At 52.0% G+C, this 16,608-nt stretch overlaps 1 protein-coding gene across 1 annotated transcript in view; it reads left to right on the top strand.

Moving 5' to 3' along the window:
- Positions 1 to 16,608, top strand: part of LOC136626742 (zinc finger protein 420-like) — a 167,134-nt gene that overhangs the window by 66,360 nt on the left and 84,166 nt on the right. Inside the window, exons 2-4 of the mRNA XM_066601748.1 lie at positions 11,973 to 12,365; positions 12,448 to 12,512; positions 12,882 to 12,984. Coding sequence (XP_066457845.1) covers positions 12,218 to 12,365; positions 12,448 to 12,512; positions 12,882 to 12,984 — 316 coding nt within the window. The 5' untranslated portion in view covers positions 11,973 to 12,217. The remainder of the gene's footprint in view (positions 1 to 11,972; positions 12,366 to 12,447; positions 12,513 to 12,881; positions 12,985 to 16,608) is intronic.

Below are 16,608 nucleotides of genomic sequence, written 5' to 3'. Positions count from 1 at the left end.
CTGTAATAAAGGACCTTATTCAAATGATTTCGGAACATTGCATCTATGAAAAAATATTCGCCTTACGAAATAATGCCATAAGTAACTATGAATCTAGTGGAATCGTTGGAATAAAATGTTCCCGTTGTGATGTCACTTATCTTGTTATATTTCCATGTTCTCTCTTTACACTCTTTTCGAATGTCCCCTTCTACCCTTTATTTCCCTTAAATTTACAAAATGTAATGTCCTTTTCTTCTATGTAAGCCTATACTCAGCGACATATGTAACCACACTGTACAATGCGAATGCTAATGTACATGTCTCTTTTCCATCTGTTATAGTAAAAACATATTGATTTAAAAAAAAAAAAACTCCAGAGGCATCAGGGTGCACTCCAACCCAGTATCAACTAGGCAGCATACTTTCTTGCCTTCCATCTCAGCTTCCATAACAGGGCTGCTAGCATACAGATTGTGATCACCGTGTATGGGACTTAGACCTTGATGAACCGCCGCAGGACGCCCTGTTACTGCGGTGGTTGGGAGTTTAACGGCAGCTCGGGCTCCACCTGCATCGGGCACTCTCTGGCAATATGGCCATACTGTAGGCAGTACCAGCAGAGGGGTCCCCGTGATCTCTGCACACTAGAAGGACTTCTGTCGGTGGGCCCACGCAGCTGGCTTATCCTTGATGGAGCCAGGTGGGGTGATGGGACCATTTCCGGAGCCTGAGGTGCCCTCGCTTTCATCTGGTATACTTCTACTCGGAGTTCTCTCAACTCTGTCTGCAGGGCCTGGACTATATCCTTCAGGGACTCCGATTCTCCTGGACCCGATCGACCTCCGGTGCTACTCACTGGTTTCACAGCCACAGGCATGGGCTCCACTTCCCTCTCTACTGCAGCCAGATGAACGTCAGTTCAGGCGTCGCCTGGACCATCTCTTGCATCTTGTCCTGCAAGAACCTATTGGATAACCTTATTATGAATCGGTCGCGTAATAGCCGGTCCACCTCCTGGAAGGCTCCCATAGCCTCTGGGTCCTGCCGCTGCACTTCATTCAATGTCTCCTGTAGGGCGTTAGAATATTGCGTCAAAGTCTCGTCCTCCCACTGTGACTAATTGAAGAACTGGCTTTGCAATTGTGCTACCTTGGTGCGCCCCCCCCCCCCCCCCCCCTGAGCTCTTTCCAGCAGGGACAATATTTTGCCTAAGGTGTCCCTCTCTGACTCGGGCCGCACCATTACAGTCCATCTTACGTCACCCTCTAAGGCCCCCAAAGCTATCTCGACACACAGCTCAGGGCTCAGGTTGCACATTTTAACCACACTCCCCACCCTTGCGGCCCAGTCCTGCGACGTCATGTTTTTTCCATTGAATTTGGGGAGTCTCTGCATTAATGCCCCAACTGACAAGTACCCTACCTGGGCTAAAGTGACAGGCACGGGCTGTAATGGCAGTGCTGGGGCACCCTGAGCAGAACCCTGGGCCGGCGCCACTGGATTAATTCCCGCCACGTTCCCGTCCATAACGGTCGCTAAAACACTGTGGCCCACGTGACCACAAACAATAGGTAACCCAGCAAAATTCCCATACACTCAGCCACATGGCTGAGGCCCTTGTGCTGTTCAGCGCTGTACTCACCAAATGTGCGCTGCGAAAATAGACTATGCTTTTACCTAACGGGCAGGCCCCCAAAAAACCGGCCCCTTGTTACCTATTAATACCACTACTCAGGAACAAAGGGAAGGGAGAGTGATCTGAGTACTGGCGGTGCAGCACAACAGCTTACAAACTTAACAACACCAACTCTATCCCCCCAAACCCAATACAATAAGGAAAATGTATAAAGATAAAAAGAACAGCGGTTATATAACCAGGTGAATGGTCCCCAGAAGCTTCTTACTGAACAGCTGTATGTTTCATGCCAGCCACTACGCCGATCCCGCTGAAGTGCGGCCTGACACGGTCCATAAACCTATGTAGCCTAACTACAGGCCCAAACGCAGTCCCGAGTAACTTGGCGGCAAAATATGGTGTCCTGCATGTATGTACTTTTCTTACTGGCCTGGACTGCTGTATGATCAGCCAAAGAGTCCAGACGGCTAAAGGGCCCCTCCAGCCAAGCGTGTGGTACCGCAGGGAGTCGTTACTCACTTCTTCAGCGACATCCAGCATGGTCCACACAATATCCCGTCTCATTCTGGTTATCACAACATCCCCAGCAGCAATTCTTCTCCCATCTGGCTGGCATCTGGTGAGGATCTCAATCTGCTCCGCACTGCTGCAGTTCGGGTCCACTCAGGACACTCCCCTTGCTCAGAACATGACCTCCTTCCCTCTTCCGTAGCTTCACTCCATTAGCTCCCTGGACCAACTGTCACCTCACAGCATACGGATGTTTTTTATTTTCTTTCCTCCCGTGCGCACAGTGTAACCAAGCAACGGGTGCTCCAATCACAGGCTACCATGGTCCGGTCAATTCACAACTTGACCATCAGCTTTTTGTAGAACAACGACCTCTTGTGGACAAATAATAAAACACACAGCACATACCTCTCACATATCTATAGATGGAGGGACACCCAGAGCCCCCAGTACTGCAGACTATTGTATCTGTAGATAGAGGGGCACCCAGAGCCCCCAGTACTGCAGACTATTGTATCTGTAGATGGAGGGGGCACCCAGAGCCCCCAGTACTGCAGACTATTGTATCTGTAGATGGAGGGGGCACCCAGTACTGCAGACTATTGTATCTGTAGATGGAGGGGGCACCCAGAGCCCCCAGTACTGCAGACTGTTGTATCTGTAGATGGAGGGGGCCCCCAGAGCAACCAGTACTGCAGACTATTGTATCTGTAGATGGAGGGGGCACCCAGAGCAACCAGTACTGCAGACTATTGTATCTGTAGATGGAGGGGGGCACCCAGAGCCCCCAGTACTGCAGACTATTGTATCTGTAGATGGAGGGGGCACCCAGAGCCCCCAGTACTGCAGACTATTGTATCTGTAGATGGAGGGGGGCACCCAGAACCCCCAATACTGCAGACTATTGTATCTGTAGATGTAGGGGGCACCCGCAGCCCCCAGTACTGCAGACTACTGTATCTGTAGATGGAGGGGCACCCAGAGCACCCAGTACCGCAGACTATTGTATCTGTAGATGGAGAGGGCACCCAGAGCCCCCAGTACTGCAGACTATTGTATCTGTAGATGGAGGGGGGCACCCAGAGCCCCTAGTTCTGCAGACTATTGTATCTGTAGATGGAGGGGGGCACCCAGAGCCCCCAGTACTGCAGACTATTGTATCTGTAGATGGAGGGGGCACCAATATCTCCCAGTACTGCAGACTATTGTATTTGTAGATGGAGAGGGCACCCAGAGCCCCCAGTACTGCAGACTATTGTATCTGTAGATGGAGGGGGAACCAATATCTCCCAGTACCCCCCGGAATATTACAGCTGTAGTCTCTTCAGGCTGATGTCTGGTAAGATGTAAGGAATCCAACAAGCTCCATAATGACTCTTCTCTGCTGCTCTTCCCTTAAGGCCTCATGCCCATGGCTGTGACGGACTCCGCCAGTGGAATATCGTAATGGAGTCCACCACAGCGCCCCCCAAAACCCCCATACTTATCACTCCGGATCCGCCGTACTTGTCCCTCATAGCGGGCCAACGTGCATGACCTGCCGGCAGTGTCAGATGACGCGGTTGGCACGGATGCGTATTCACGCGATACCTCCACTGTGCTACAGCGGAAGTATAGCATGATGGATGGCTTCCATTGACGGCTTACCCCCCCGTCTCACACACGCTCGGCTCCGCTCCCCCCCCCCGTCTCATACGCGCTCGGCTCCGATCCCCCCCCCCGTCTCACACGCGCTCGGCTCCGATCCCCCCCCCCCCGTCTCACACGCGCTCGGCTCCGATCCCCCCCCCCCCCCCGTCTCACACGCGCTCGGCTCCGCTTCCCCCCCCCCCCCCCGTCTCACACGCGCTCGGCTCTGCTCCCCCCCGTCTCACACGCGCTCGGCTCTGCTCCCCCCCCCGTCTCACATGCGCTCGGCTCCGCTCCCCCCCCCCCCCCGTCTCACACGCGCTCGGGCTCTGCTCCCCCCCCGTCTCACACGCGCTCGGCTCCGCTCCCCCCCACCGTCTCACACGCGCTCGGCTCCGCTCCCCCCCCCGTCTCACACGCGCTCGGCTCCGCTCCCCCCCCCCCGTCTCACACGCACTCGGCTCCGCTCCCCCCCCCCCCGTCTCACACGCGCTCGGCTCGGCTCCCCCCCCCCCCCCGTCTCACACGCGCTCGGCTCGGCTCCCCCCCCCCCCGTCTCACACGCGCTCGGCTCCGCTCCCCCCCCCGTCTCACACGCACTCGGCTCCGCTCCCCCCCCCCCCCCGTCTCACACGCGCTCGGCTCGGCTCCCCCCCCCCCGTCTCACACGCGCTCGGCTCCGCTCCCCCCCCCGTCTCACACGCGCTCGGCTCCGCTCCCCCCCCCCCCCGTCTCACACGCGCTCGGCTCCGCTCCCCCCCCCCCGTCTCACACGCGCTCCGCTCCGCTCCCCCCCGTCTTACACGCGTTCGGCTCAGCTCCCACCCGTCTTACACGCGCTCGGCTCCGCTCCCCCCCCCCGTCTCACACGCGCTCCGCTCCGCTCCCCCCCGTCTTACACGCGTTCGGCTCAGCTCCCACCCGTCTTACACGCGCTCGGCTCCGCTCCCCCCCCCCCGTCTCACACGCGCTCCGCTCCGCTCCCCCCCGTCTTACACGCGTTCGGCTCAGCTCCCACCCGTCTTACACGCGCTCGGCTCCGCTCCCCCCCCCCCGTCTCACACGCGCTCGGCTCCGCTCCCCCCCCCCCCCCCCGTCTCACACGCGCTCGGCTCCGCTCCCCCCCCCGTCTCACACGCGCTCGGCTCCGCTCCCCCCCCCCGTCTCACACGCGCTCCGCTCCGCTCCCCCCCCCCCGTCTTACGCGCGCTCGGCTCCGCTCCCCCCCGTCTTACACGCGCTCGGCTCCCCCCCCCACCGTCTCACAAGCGCTCGGCTCCGCTCCCCCCCCCCCCCGTCTCACACGCGCTCGGCTCCGCTCCCCCCCCCCCCCGTCTCACACGCGCTCGGCTCCGCTCCCCCCCATCTCACACGCGCTCGGCTCGGCTCCCCCCCGTCTCACACGCGCTCGGCTCGGCTCCCCCCCGTCTCACACGCGCTCGGCTCCGCTCCCCCCCCCCGCCTCACACGCGCTCGGCTCCGCTCCCCCCCCCCCCCGCCTCACACGCGCTCGGCTCCGCTCCCCCCCCGCCTCACACGCGCTCGGCTCCGCTCCCCCCCCCGCCTCACACGCGCTCGGCTCCGCTCCCCCCCCCCCCCGCCTCACACGCGCTCGGCTCCGCTCCCCGTCTCACACGCGCTCGGCTCCGCCCCCCGTCTCACACGCGCTCGGCTCCGCTCCCCCCCCGCGCCTCACACGCGCTCGGCTCCGCCCCCCCGCGCCTCACACGCGCTCGGCTCCGCCCCCCCGCGCCTCACACGCGCTCGGCTCCGCCCCCCCCCGCCTCACACGCGCTCGGCTCCGCCCCCCCCCCCCCGCCTCACACGCGCTCGGCTCCGCCCCCCCCCCCCCCGCCTCACACGCGCTCGGCTCCGCCCCCCCCCCGCCTCACACGCGCTCGGCTCCGCTCCCCCCCCGCCTCACACGCGCTCGGCTCCGCTCCCCCCGTCTTACACGCGCTCGGCTCCGCTCCCCCCCGTCTTACACGCGCTCGGCTCCGCTCCCCCCGTCTCACACGCGCTCGGCTCCGCCCCCCCGTCTCACACGCGCTCGGCTCCGCTCCTCCGTCTCACACGCGCTCGGCTCCGCTCCCCCCGTCTCACCCACGCTCGGCTCCGCTCCCCCCGTATATCACACGTGCTCGGCTCCGCTCCTCCGTCTCGCACACGCTCGGCTCCGCTCCTTCGTCTCACACACACTCGGCTCCGCTCCTCCGTCTCGCACACGCGCTCCGCTCCTCCGTCTCGCACACGCTCGGCTCCGCTCCTCCGTCTCGCACACGCTCGGCTCCGCTCCTCCGTCTCGCACACGCTCGGCTCCGCTCCTCCGTCTCACACACGCTCGGCTCCGCTCCTCCGTCTCACACACGCTCGGCTCCGCTCCTCCGTCTCTCACACGCTCGGCTCCGCTCCTCCGTCTCTCACACGCTCGGCTCCGCTCCTCCGTCTCTCACACGCTCGGCTCCGCTCCTCCGTCTCTCACACGCTCGGCTCCGCTCCTCCGTCTCTCACACGCTCGGCTCCGCTCCTCCGTCTCTCACACGCTCGGCTCCGCTCCTCCGTCTCTCACACGCTCGGCTCCGCTCCTCCGTCTCTCACACGCTCGGCTCCGCTCCTCCGTCTCTCACACGCTCGGCTCCGCTCCTCCGTCTCTCACACGCTCGGCTCCGCTCCTCCGTCTCTCACACGCTCGGCTCCGCTCCTCCGTCTCTCACACGCTCGGCTCCGCTCCTCCGTCTCTCACACGCTCGGCTCCGCTCCTCCGTCTCTCACACGCTCGGCTCCGCTCCTCCGTCTCTCACACGCTCGGCTCCGCTCCTCCGTCTCTCACACGCTCGGCTCCGCTCCTCCGTCTCTCACACGCTCGGCTCCGCTCCTCCGTCTCTCACACGCTCGGCTCCGCTCCTCCGTCTCTCACACGCTCGGCTCCGCTCCTCCGTCTCACACACACACTCGGCTCCGCTCCTCCGTCTCACACACGCTCGGCTCCGCTCCTCCGTCTCGCACACACTCGGCTCCGCTCCTCCATCTCACACACGCTCGGCTCTGCTCCATCCACTCTCTGAATACATCTTCACACAGCAGAGTCCGGCATCCACTGAGCAGATAGACCTGGTCATGTGACCCCTTGTCTCCTCCCACACCCTGATCACATGACGGTGACATCATCACAGGTCCTGTAAGCACAGAACAACCCCACGGCTCCTGTCCGGCTGCAGGTGGAGGTATGTGGGGTCACCAGCACTGGGGGGCAGATTTATGGAAGCCCATAGCAACCAATCACAGCGCAGCTCTCCTGAGGAGCAGGTAGTGCTATAAGCTGCGCTGTGATTGGCTGGTTTTCTTGCACACAGGGTCACGCGGCTCGCAGGATTTCTGGGGTAAATTTCTCGATAAAGAGGTTTTCTGGGACATAAAATGAAGCCACATTGAATGTTCTCCCGGCGGCTCCCGTCCAGCTCCGCCCCCTGATGTCTGCCGCACGGAGCCCGGAAGAAGCGGCGGCCGGCCCCGTGGCATACATTCTGCCAACATGTTTCACCTCCTGTCTGTATTTGCGCGGCTTATTCTCCTCAGCGGCCTCTTGATGTCAGTAATACGCAGTAGAATCGGACGCGCCGCGGGATTTTTCCACGTGATTGAATACTCTCATATGAACGAGCCTCATAGTCCTGGAAAACCCCTTTAACCCCTTCAGGACCTTTTCCTCGCCCGAACATGGGGGCTGTTTTTGCAGGACGAGTTATATTTTTGAATGGCCATTTTATGAGAAAGCCTCTAGGGATGTTAGGGATATTCCAGGGACCCCAAATGATATGTTGCCGAGTTCCGAATAAGTATATATTTCTTTCACGCATGGGAACTTCAGTGGCGCACGGTGTGTTCTGTATGCAGAGAATTCATTTTATTACTACAGACAAGAGTTTTTATCAAGAAAAGGAAAGAAGGAGTATACACGGCTTTATGCCAAAGCTTCATATAAGGCCTCGTATGAAACTATTAATTCATGGAAACACATTTTCATTCTCATGTTTACATATCAACAAAAAACTTGTAATATTTGTACTGTGGAATTCTGACATAACTGAACAAGCTATGTTTAGAGATGAGCGAGTAGTGCCTAATTCGAGTACCCGCCCGCTCGAGTAGCTGCCGGCAGGCTCCTCCCTGCTCACCACCGCAACTCACTGTTCTACTGATTGTACTACAAAGTCCGGGACTTGGGAAGTCGCTGTCTGACCTCTAGATTTACTGCTTTATACTGACATCACCATTGTGGCCCCTGATCTGCTCTAGAGGAGATGTGACATGCTGTGGCCCCCAACATGGAGAAACGGCCCTGACAAACTGTTCACCTCCTGATCCAACCTGCATAAAGAGAGAACACAACATCTACACTTTATTACCTCCTCACCGGTTTTCCTTATAATGTCCAGTAATTGTATTATTCCAGGGGGTTTTGTATGATGTTACATTGTCTCGTCTTCTTCCCATTCAGGATCCTCGGCTGATATCTTCTATATCAGATAATTATCCTGATTGACCCGACAAGGATGGAGAGGAACCGGGACAAGATGGCGGAGAGTATATTCACCCTCACCCTAGAGATACTCTTCCAGCTTACAGGAGAGGTGAGAGATTCTGGGGATGACGTCACGTTCCATCATTCTTATCTATGTCAGTCTCTGATCAATGGGGGTCTGTCAGGGACCACTGATGTCCGTCATATGACGGATCTGACACACTTGTCAGTTTAGTTCTTCTGCTTCTATGACAGAGAGAAACAAAGGAATTGATGAACACAAATGTCACCACATACTTAACCCCTTAAAGGGGTTTTACTACTGATGACCTATTCTCAGGAGGATAGGTCATCAATAGTATTCTCCCTGGAAAACCCCTTTAAGGACGCAAGGTTTTTTTTTTTCTTCTTTTTAGTTTGTCTTCCTGACTTAAACCTGATTTATTTATCTATCCATGTAGATGTCTGCATGTTGTTGTTGCGGAACAAGTAATATTTTTTGTAATTGTGCTATTTATTGTACAATATAATGTACTGAAAAACATAAAAAAATTCCAAGTGGAGTGAAATGGGGGAAAACGCTATTCTGACATCTGGGGGGGGGGGGGGGGGGTGTATTTCCTCTTCGTTGTACACACTGCAGCAAACATGACATGATAACTTTATTCTGTGGGTCTGTCCGATTACTTCGATACCAAATTTTTGTAATTTTTTTACTGTACTACTTGTATTTGTTGCGTCCTCCGGACGGGCAACCTCATAAACACAAACAAAAGGCACAACAGTGCAAAAGGAAACATAAAACTAAGGGGAATTTTCTCCCTATAGTCCCCTAACCTGGGAGGGGGCCCTGCCTACTCGGTGGAACGACCGCTCTGACAAGTGCAAGCCCGCACGCGTGCCTGGGCCACTGACAAGTCCCTATCAGGGAGCCCTAGCACAAAAGAAAGGCAAAACAGAAAACCAAACAAAGCATAAAAGAACTTAGCTAGGAGCTTCAGACAAGGCGTGTTCCTCCATCGCTGTCCAAAGGTAACTGAAGGATTGACCAGCACAGGAGATCATGCTGGCACTGTTTAAGTAGGAGCCAAGCTACTCAGCACCAGGTGCTGACTGAGGTTACTGTGCAACTACCACACCCCTCAGCTCCAGGAGAAGCAAGGGCACACCCAAAGCCTGGTCTGGCCTGCAAGCAAGGTGCAGGCCTCAGAACAGCTGCAACAGTAGTTTTTTCCAAAGATCTTTTTTTTAATTATTTTGCCAGCATCTTTGGACAGCCACAACTTTTAGATTTTTCTGTCAAAATAGTTGTGCGGGGGCTTGTTTTTTGTGGGACGACCTATAGTTTCTATTGGTATCATGTTGGAGTACATAGGACTCTTTTATTACTTTTTATTGGAGGTGGGGTGATCAAAAAAGGGCATTGTTTATTTTTATTATAAATATGGCAAAAGAGCAGTTTGTTAACCTTTCATGTATTTTTTTCATAATGAATTGCAATTTTTTTTAATTTTCTGTTTTTAGTCCCCATATGGGACATAAACTAACGATGGTTTGATCGCTCCTGTAGTATGATGCAATGCCATCCCTGGGATCACCCTCCATGCAAACTTCAAACCTCCAGGATGCAAATGGACGCTCTGTTGCGTTAAGGGGTTAAAGGATATGTACACCTTTGTGTAGTGGCCCGAAGTCTATGTTTCTGGCACCTCTATAAATGCCATACATGTTATGTCTTATGTAGATGCACTGTGCAAAGTGTCTTGTCTTCTGTTATGTGTATTGCACTGCTGCAGCAAATGAGAGGTTAATGTCTGCATAAGACAAGGAGATGTCTGTAAATGTATCAGTTCATGTCTTCTCACTGGGTATGTGACAGAAGATAAATAGGAGTATATGAGAACAAGTCGGGGGCTGAGGCTTCATCATCTTCAACGGTCAGGAGTGGAATGGAGTACCGGCCACATGGGGGTACCTTCAACCCTCACTTAGTGAAGTGATGGAGGAAGAGGAGAGGTATCCTGAGGACCCCAATGCCAGGAGCCAATAGAGAGTGAGGAGAAAGAGAGTCTGAGAGAGAGAGTGAGAAAAGAAAGGCCCAGATCACCGTGCAGAGGTACTGTGTTACAAGAGTGTCTGTGGAGTGACCCTACCCTGTGGAGTTCCCTTTCCAGGAGCGATATCTGACAGATAACGCAGGCTTTCAGGACCGATATTATCCAGAGTTTCCTCCCTGACCTCCAACCTTCTGTTCTTACCTGCACTAGTGTGTTCTTGATTTGTGAGATATTGAAATTCCCAAGTAAAGTTTTGCCAGTCCCTGACCGTTCACAGGGACTGAGGTACTTCAACCTTACATTGTGCGTGAATTCTCTTTATTACCACCGAGGGTCATACCGGTGGGTAAAAGGAACAGTGGCGTCACACGTGACAAAAATGTATTCCTGTTCCATCTATATTGGCCATCCCTTTCCTAGGGGTGTCCGGAAGAGGCCCAGCGCTGCTCTGGCCGAGGCTACATATGTCCCTCCAGGAGAGAGTCTGATAAGTGTCACTGTGACAAGTAACCACTCTACCCTCCCAGCCCCATGTCCGGAGTTACCCTTTGGGGCGCTGTATTTGCTCTCCTTTTTTTTCTTTTTTTAAATCAATGTGTTTTTGTAAATGATTTTTTTCTGATTGTTTAGTTTTGATGCTTGTATTGTTTTCCAAGCTGGAGGGCTGACTTATTATTATCCATGAGAGTAAACTGATGGCTGCTTTTGAACCCCTCCCCTAGCGTCCCTCCCTGAGTAATGGCCCATTTACACGTAACAATTATATGAGCGATAATCGTTCAGTGTGAATGCAAAATAATCGCTCACATTTTGTTCACAAGTCGTTATCTCTGACTTTCAGTCAGCTTAAAAACTATCGCTGAATCGCTTCTTGTTCCGTGTAAATGCTCTCCACTCAGCGCTTCACGTAGAAGGTGAAGCGTTGAGCGCGAAGCCAGCATGAACCCAGCGATCCAGTGGCAAAGTCTCGCTGTCTAAACACTCTGCACGAGCGCTGTTGACCTTAGCAGTGATGTCAACGCTCGTGCAATCATTTAGCAGCCTGTCACCAAGTGTAAAAGCATTAGAAGAATGAACATGTTGCGAGGGAGAACATTACACAGTGAGGGATTTCTGAGAAACGGCTTATCATTTGTAAGTCCCCCCCCCCCCCCCACACACACACACACACACACAAACACACACACACTAAATAGTAAATAGAGAGATAGCATTTTGTAATATTGAGTGAGCATGGCTAAAGAGCCTCTGGAGGAGAACGAGGGGGACTGAGTTGTGATCCTTCATGAGAGACCAGCTGATCAGTGCTGAGAACATCCCCAGCCAGAAATCTCAAGGCAGGACTAAAGGCAATGCAAGTATAAGGTTTTCTTAATGCATCAGAATTAAAACTCAAAGCAAAACACAGATAATTGCATCATTTCTTTCTGCAGCAACTTAGTAAGATATGTGTGTATTGATTTTTAATGCAAAAAGATTTCTGTATCCTTTAATATCACATGGATATAATTGGGGATGTGAAGGACTCTGGAAATTGGTAACACAAATGTGAACAGAACCTTAGTGATTGATGAATATAACTGGAGAGGTGAAAATGTCTGCAGGGATATTTATGGATGTGTCTCCCCATAAACAGGATTACACGATAGTGAAGAAGACTTCTAGTGATGGCTGTCAGGCCCCGGTGTCTGATGGATGGGGAAGACCCCTGAGCCCAATCACAGGGCCTCCACCTCACCCCCTGATACTGGAGGAGATCAATGAGCAGAAGATCCTAGAACTCACCAACAAGATGATTGAGCTGCTGACTGGAGAGGTGATGCTGCTGGGAATGCTGGGACATTATACAGTAACGCTATGGCGGTATAACGTGTCTGGGTGATGACGGTATCATTGTGTTGTCAGGTTCCTATAAGGTGTCAGGACTTCACTGTCTATTTCTCCATGGAGGAGTGGGAGTATTTAGAAGGACACAAGGATCTGTACAAGGACGTCATGATGGAGGACCACCAGCCCCCCCTATCACCAGGTAATAGACAGGACTAAATCCACACGGCCTTTATTATTTGTATGTAGAGAATACATTCAGTGGCTGTCTGTGTTTTCTGCAGGTAGATCCAGTAAGAGAACAGCAGCGGAGAGATGTCCCCGGCCTCTTCTTCCACAGGATGATCAGGTAGATGGAGAGAAGGTCTCATGAAATCTCCCCTCTGGTCTGTAGGACGGCTGGGAAGGTCTTGTGTTCAGTCTTATTATATGACTGATACTTGTGTAATGAGAAAGATGGAGATGGCAGGATTACAGCCACCGCAGACATTAGATCTCCGCATCTTATCACTATTTTTTGGTTCTGGAGACTTCTGATTGGAATAAAGAAGCAACAGGTTGGAGTTATACAGGAGACCTGCAGCTATTTGGCCCAGATCACTACTGCTGTCATGTCATTCCGGCTCCTCATACTAATTAATGACCTTTTCTGGCCATATAAAACCTTCCACACGACTTCTCCAACTGTGTGATGACTTTTACAATATTTATTTCACAGCTTGTGAATTTGGATGAAGATCCGATCCCTATTGATGCTACAGAGACACATGTGAGGGGGGATCAGCCGTGTAAGGAGGAGATCCCTACAGATGACCCCCCAGGTGAGACTACATGTAGAGAAGAGTCTGTGTTGTCGGGGTTTTCAGCTGTATATTCCCTTATTCAGCCATAGTACATATGGAGTCGGCCCCCTCATGGAGGGTTCCTGACAGTTAGGTCATTAGTCTGCCGGAGGTCGTTGTGTGCAGCTCTGCCGGTGCTCCTCCTGTTGTCCTCGCACAAAGGGTCATATGCCGACCCTAATCCTGTGGCTAACAGATCACTATGTTCCTGCACTCTCCAACGGGTACAGATCAGTCATCATGATGGTTTTCTATTAATCCTGGATTACATGGTGATAATTATATTATTTCCTCTAGTATTTTAGTCCGGCCGCAGGCGCCGTGTAAGAAGTCATCTCCAGGCTGCATTCAGCGTCTCCTCACATCGCGTCTGCTCCCGGCTGAGACCCCATGTACTATAAAGAAAGGAGCAATATTGTACAAAGTATTCCATGACTCCCCTTTTTGTAATTTTTCGGGTTGTTGTAGGTTACGTCCGCCCTGGCCAACATCATTTATTAGTCACTCCATCCTCCATTAGTGGCTTTGCACATGCGCAGTTACCATCAGGGAGCGTTCATCCTCTGTATTACGCGTGTGAAATGGAATGAATAGAACCCATTGATTTGAATGGGTTTATTCGCATGTGCCTTTTTAAAATGTATTTCTGTCTGTATTTCTTATATGCTGTGTATACAGCCATGTGAATGAGCCTTTATCATGTTTCCTCTCTGCTGCTGGAACCAGAAGGACTGGGCATGCTCAGTAGGAACTTCCCACATCTTAGTACAAGTAACAGTCAGCTGGGTTAGTGAATTGCTACAAACATATCTGCGCCTACTGATAATGGCGGTGCCGGGCTTGTAAAGGCGTCTTTATTCCCCGGTCAGCAGCACATGATCAGCAGACTGTAGTTGCAGCGCAGTACAGGGCAGTTTACAGCAGGGGGCGTCAGCAGCTCTTATCTATGGCTCGTATGGCTCCTGCGCTCTGTAAGCATATTAGCCTATTCTACACGAGCCAATATAAACAACCAATCACCGTGAACCAGCCAACTCAAATAACCAATCATCAGGAATCAGCCAACCCAAATAACCAATCACCGGGAAAGAGTAAATCCAAACAACCAATCAGGTTGCGAATGGTGTGCATTTGGGGGAGTAATACAGATATATGCACTCTGTAACCTTACAAGCCGTATGAGGCGCAGATAAGAGCAGCAGCTGAGAGCGCCTGCTGGAGGTAGGAAATTACCATCACCGCATGGAAGGAAATCAGTGCAGAACACGTCCTACAATAGGGAAGTAATCGGCTTCACTGGAGATGAAAAATGCAGAAGAGCTCATGGTCTAAAATGAGTGGTACTCAAGGATGGTTGTCGGATTAGGTGCTGCGCAAAGTATTGTGCCTACTATTAATGGGAAATCATTTTTAATAATTGAATTTTTATGAATATTTAACCCCTTAGTGACCAAGCCTCTTTGCGCCTTAATGACCAAGCCATATTTTGGAAATCTGACATGTCACTTTAACATAGAATAACTCCGTAAAGGTTTTGCATATCCAAGTGATTCTGACATTGTTTTTTCGCCACATGTTGTACTTCATTTGTTGGTAAAAATAGTAGAATTTGTATTTTTATTAAAAGTGCAAAAATTGAGAAAATTAAAAATAAATTGACTAGAGATGAGCGAGCATACTCGTCCGAGCTTGATGCTCGTTCGAGTATTAGGGTGCTCAAGATGCTCGTTACTCGAGACGAGCACCACGCGGTGCTCGTCTCGATTAAACGAGCACTGACCATTGAATTCAATGGAGCCGGCAATACAGCCGGCTCCATTGAAAGCAATGGGCTGCCGGCTAGCGCGGGATGAATTTTCGGGAAGGGATTAAATATATAAGCCCTTCCCTGCAATTCATCCAGAAATGTGTAAAAATAAAAAATATATATATACTCACCTGGTCCCGGCAGACGGAGTTCAGCTGCGGCCGGCCGGCAGTTTTCCTGAACTGCTCTGAACAGCTGTGAGTAGTATTCAGCAGGCGGGGATTTAAAATCCCCGCCTGCTGAATGAGCTGCCTCTAATTGGTCACAGCATGACCAATCAGAGGCAGATCTCACTCACACCCATTCATGAATTCATGAATGGGTGAGTGAGTGCTGCCCCTGATTGGCTCAGCGCAGCTCTCAGCTGAATGACAGCAGTTCAGCACCACAGTGCAGGGGACAGCAGGAGAAGACGCGGCTGTGCCCCGGCAGCTGAAGGGAGGTAAGTATCTATTTTTTTTGTTTTTTAAATCACTTTTAATTCATTTCCAGGGAATGGCTTATATGTAAAGCCCTTCCCTGGAAAAGAATTCAGGTGTGCCAGCGGACCATTGTCTTCAATGGAGTCGCCGGCAGCAGCAGCGGCTCCATTGAAGAGAATGCCTGCATTTTTATTCTTTTTTACACTAAAATCTTGCTTTTTCAGGTAAGGGCTTATATTTTTAAGCCCTTCCCGAAAATTCATCCCGCACTCGCTGGCAGCCCATTGCTTTCAATGGAGCCGGCTGTATTGCCGGCTCCATGGAATTCAATGGGCTAACATCGTTCTTCTCTGCCACAGCTGTTACAGCTGTGGCAGAGGAGAACGATCGTTATGCTGACAGTAGGGGGGGGGGTCTCACTCTTGCCACTATTGTGGCTTAATAGTGAGACCTCGGAGCCCGAAATGCAGCCCTGCATGTTGCTCCTCGCCTGCCCTATCCATTTCTGTGTTTTTTACATGACTTTGGTGATTTGCTAAGATTTTCACAAATGAAAACCTTAGCGGAGCACCAGTCATATACAAAAATGCTCGAGTCGCCCATTGACTTCAATGGGGTTCGTTACTCGAAACGAACTCTCGAGCATCACTGAAAGTTCGACTCGAGTAATGAGCACTCGAGCATTTTGGTGCTCGCTCATCTCTAAAATTGACATTTTTTCACATTTTTAATTGAAATATATGAAATATGTGCAAACATACTGTACACATTTTGATAAGATATATATTTCCATCTGTTTACTTTATTCTGGATGCACACTTGAAAAGCTTTGGGGGTTTTTTTTGTTTTTTTTTAAAGAGAAATCGTACAAATTTAACATTGATTATCAACATTTTGTGGAACACTTTGTTTTCCTGCACCAAGCCAAGATTGCAAAGGCTCATAGGTGTCAGAATAATATATACCCCCACAAATTATCCTATTTTAAAAACTAAACCCCTTAATGTATTCACTAAGGGGGGTCAGGAGTATTTTGACCCCACAGTTTTTTTTTCAGGAGTTAATGCAATTTAGAGAGGAAAAATTTAAATTTTATATTTTTGCAAATGTGTCATTTTAAAAGCAGGGTTTTTTTTACAGAGCGCACATGAAAATGAAAATTTACACCCCCAAATGGATACCACGGTTTGTCCTGGGGAATTAATTTGCCGGGGCTCTCGGCCTTCTGCGCATGCAGCTGACGTAATGATGCCTGGCCCGCAGGCGCAAAAGGCCGGCATCAAGTCCTGGAGGGCCAGATCACCTCGGGACAGCGCGGAGGACTGGGGTGAGTAATATCAGTTGCCCTCATGGATCCAATCCATGAGAGCAGCC

Source organism: Eleutherodactylus coqui, chromosome 4, assembly GCF_035609145.1.
Source record: "Eleutherodactylus coqui strain aEleCoq1 chromosome 4, aEleCoq1.hap1, whole genome shotgun sequence".
Taxonomy (NCBI): Eukaryota; Metazoa; Chordata; class Amphibia; order Anura; family Eleutherodactylidae; genus Eleutherodactylus; species Eleutherodactylus coqui.
Note: the sequence above shows the minus strand (reverse complement) of the source record. Positions and strands in the feature narration are given on the sequence as shown.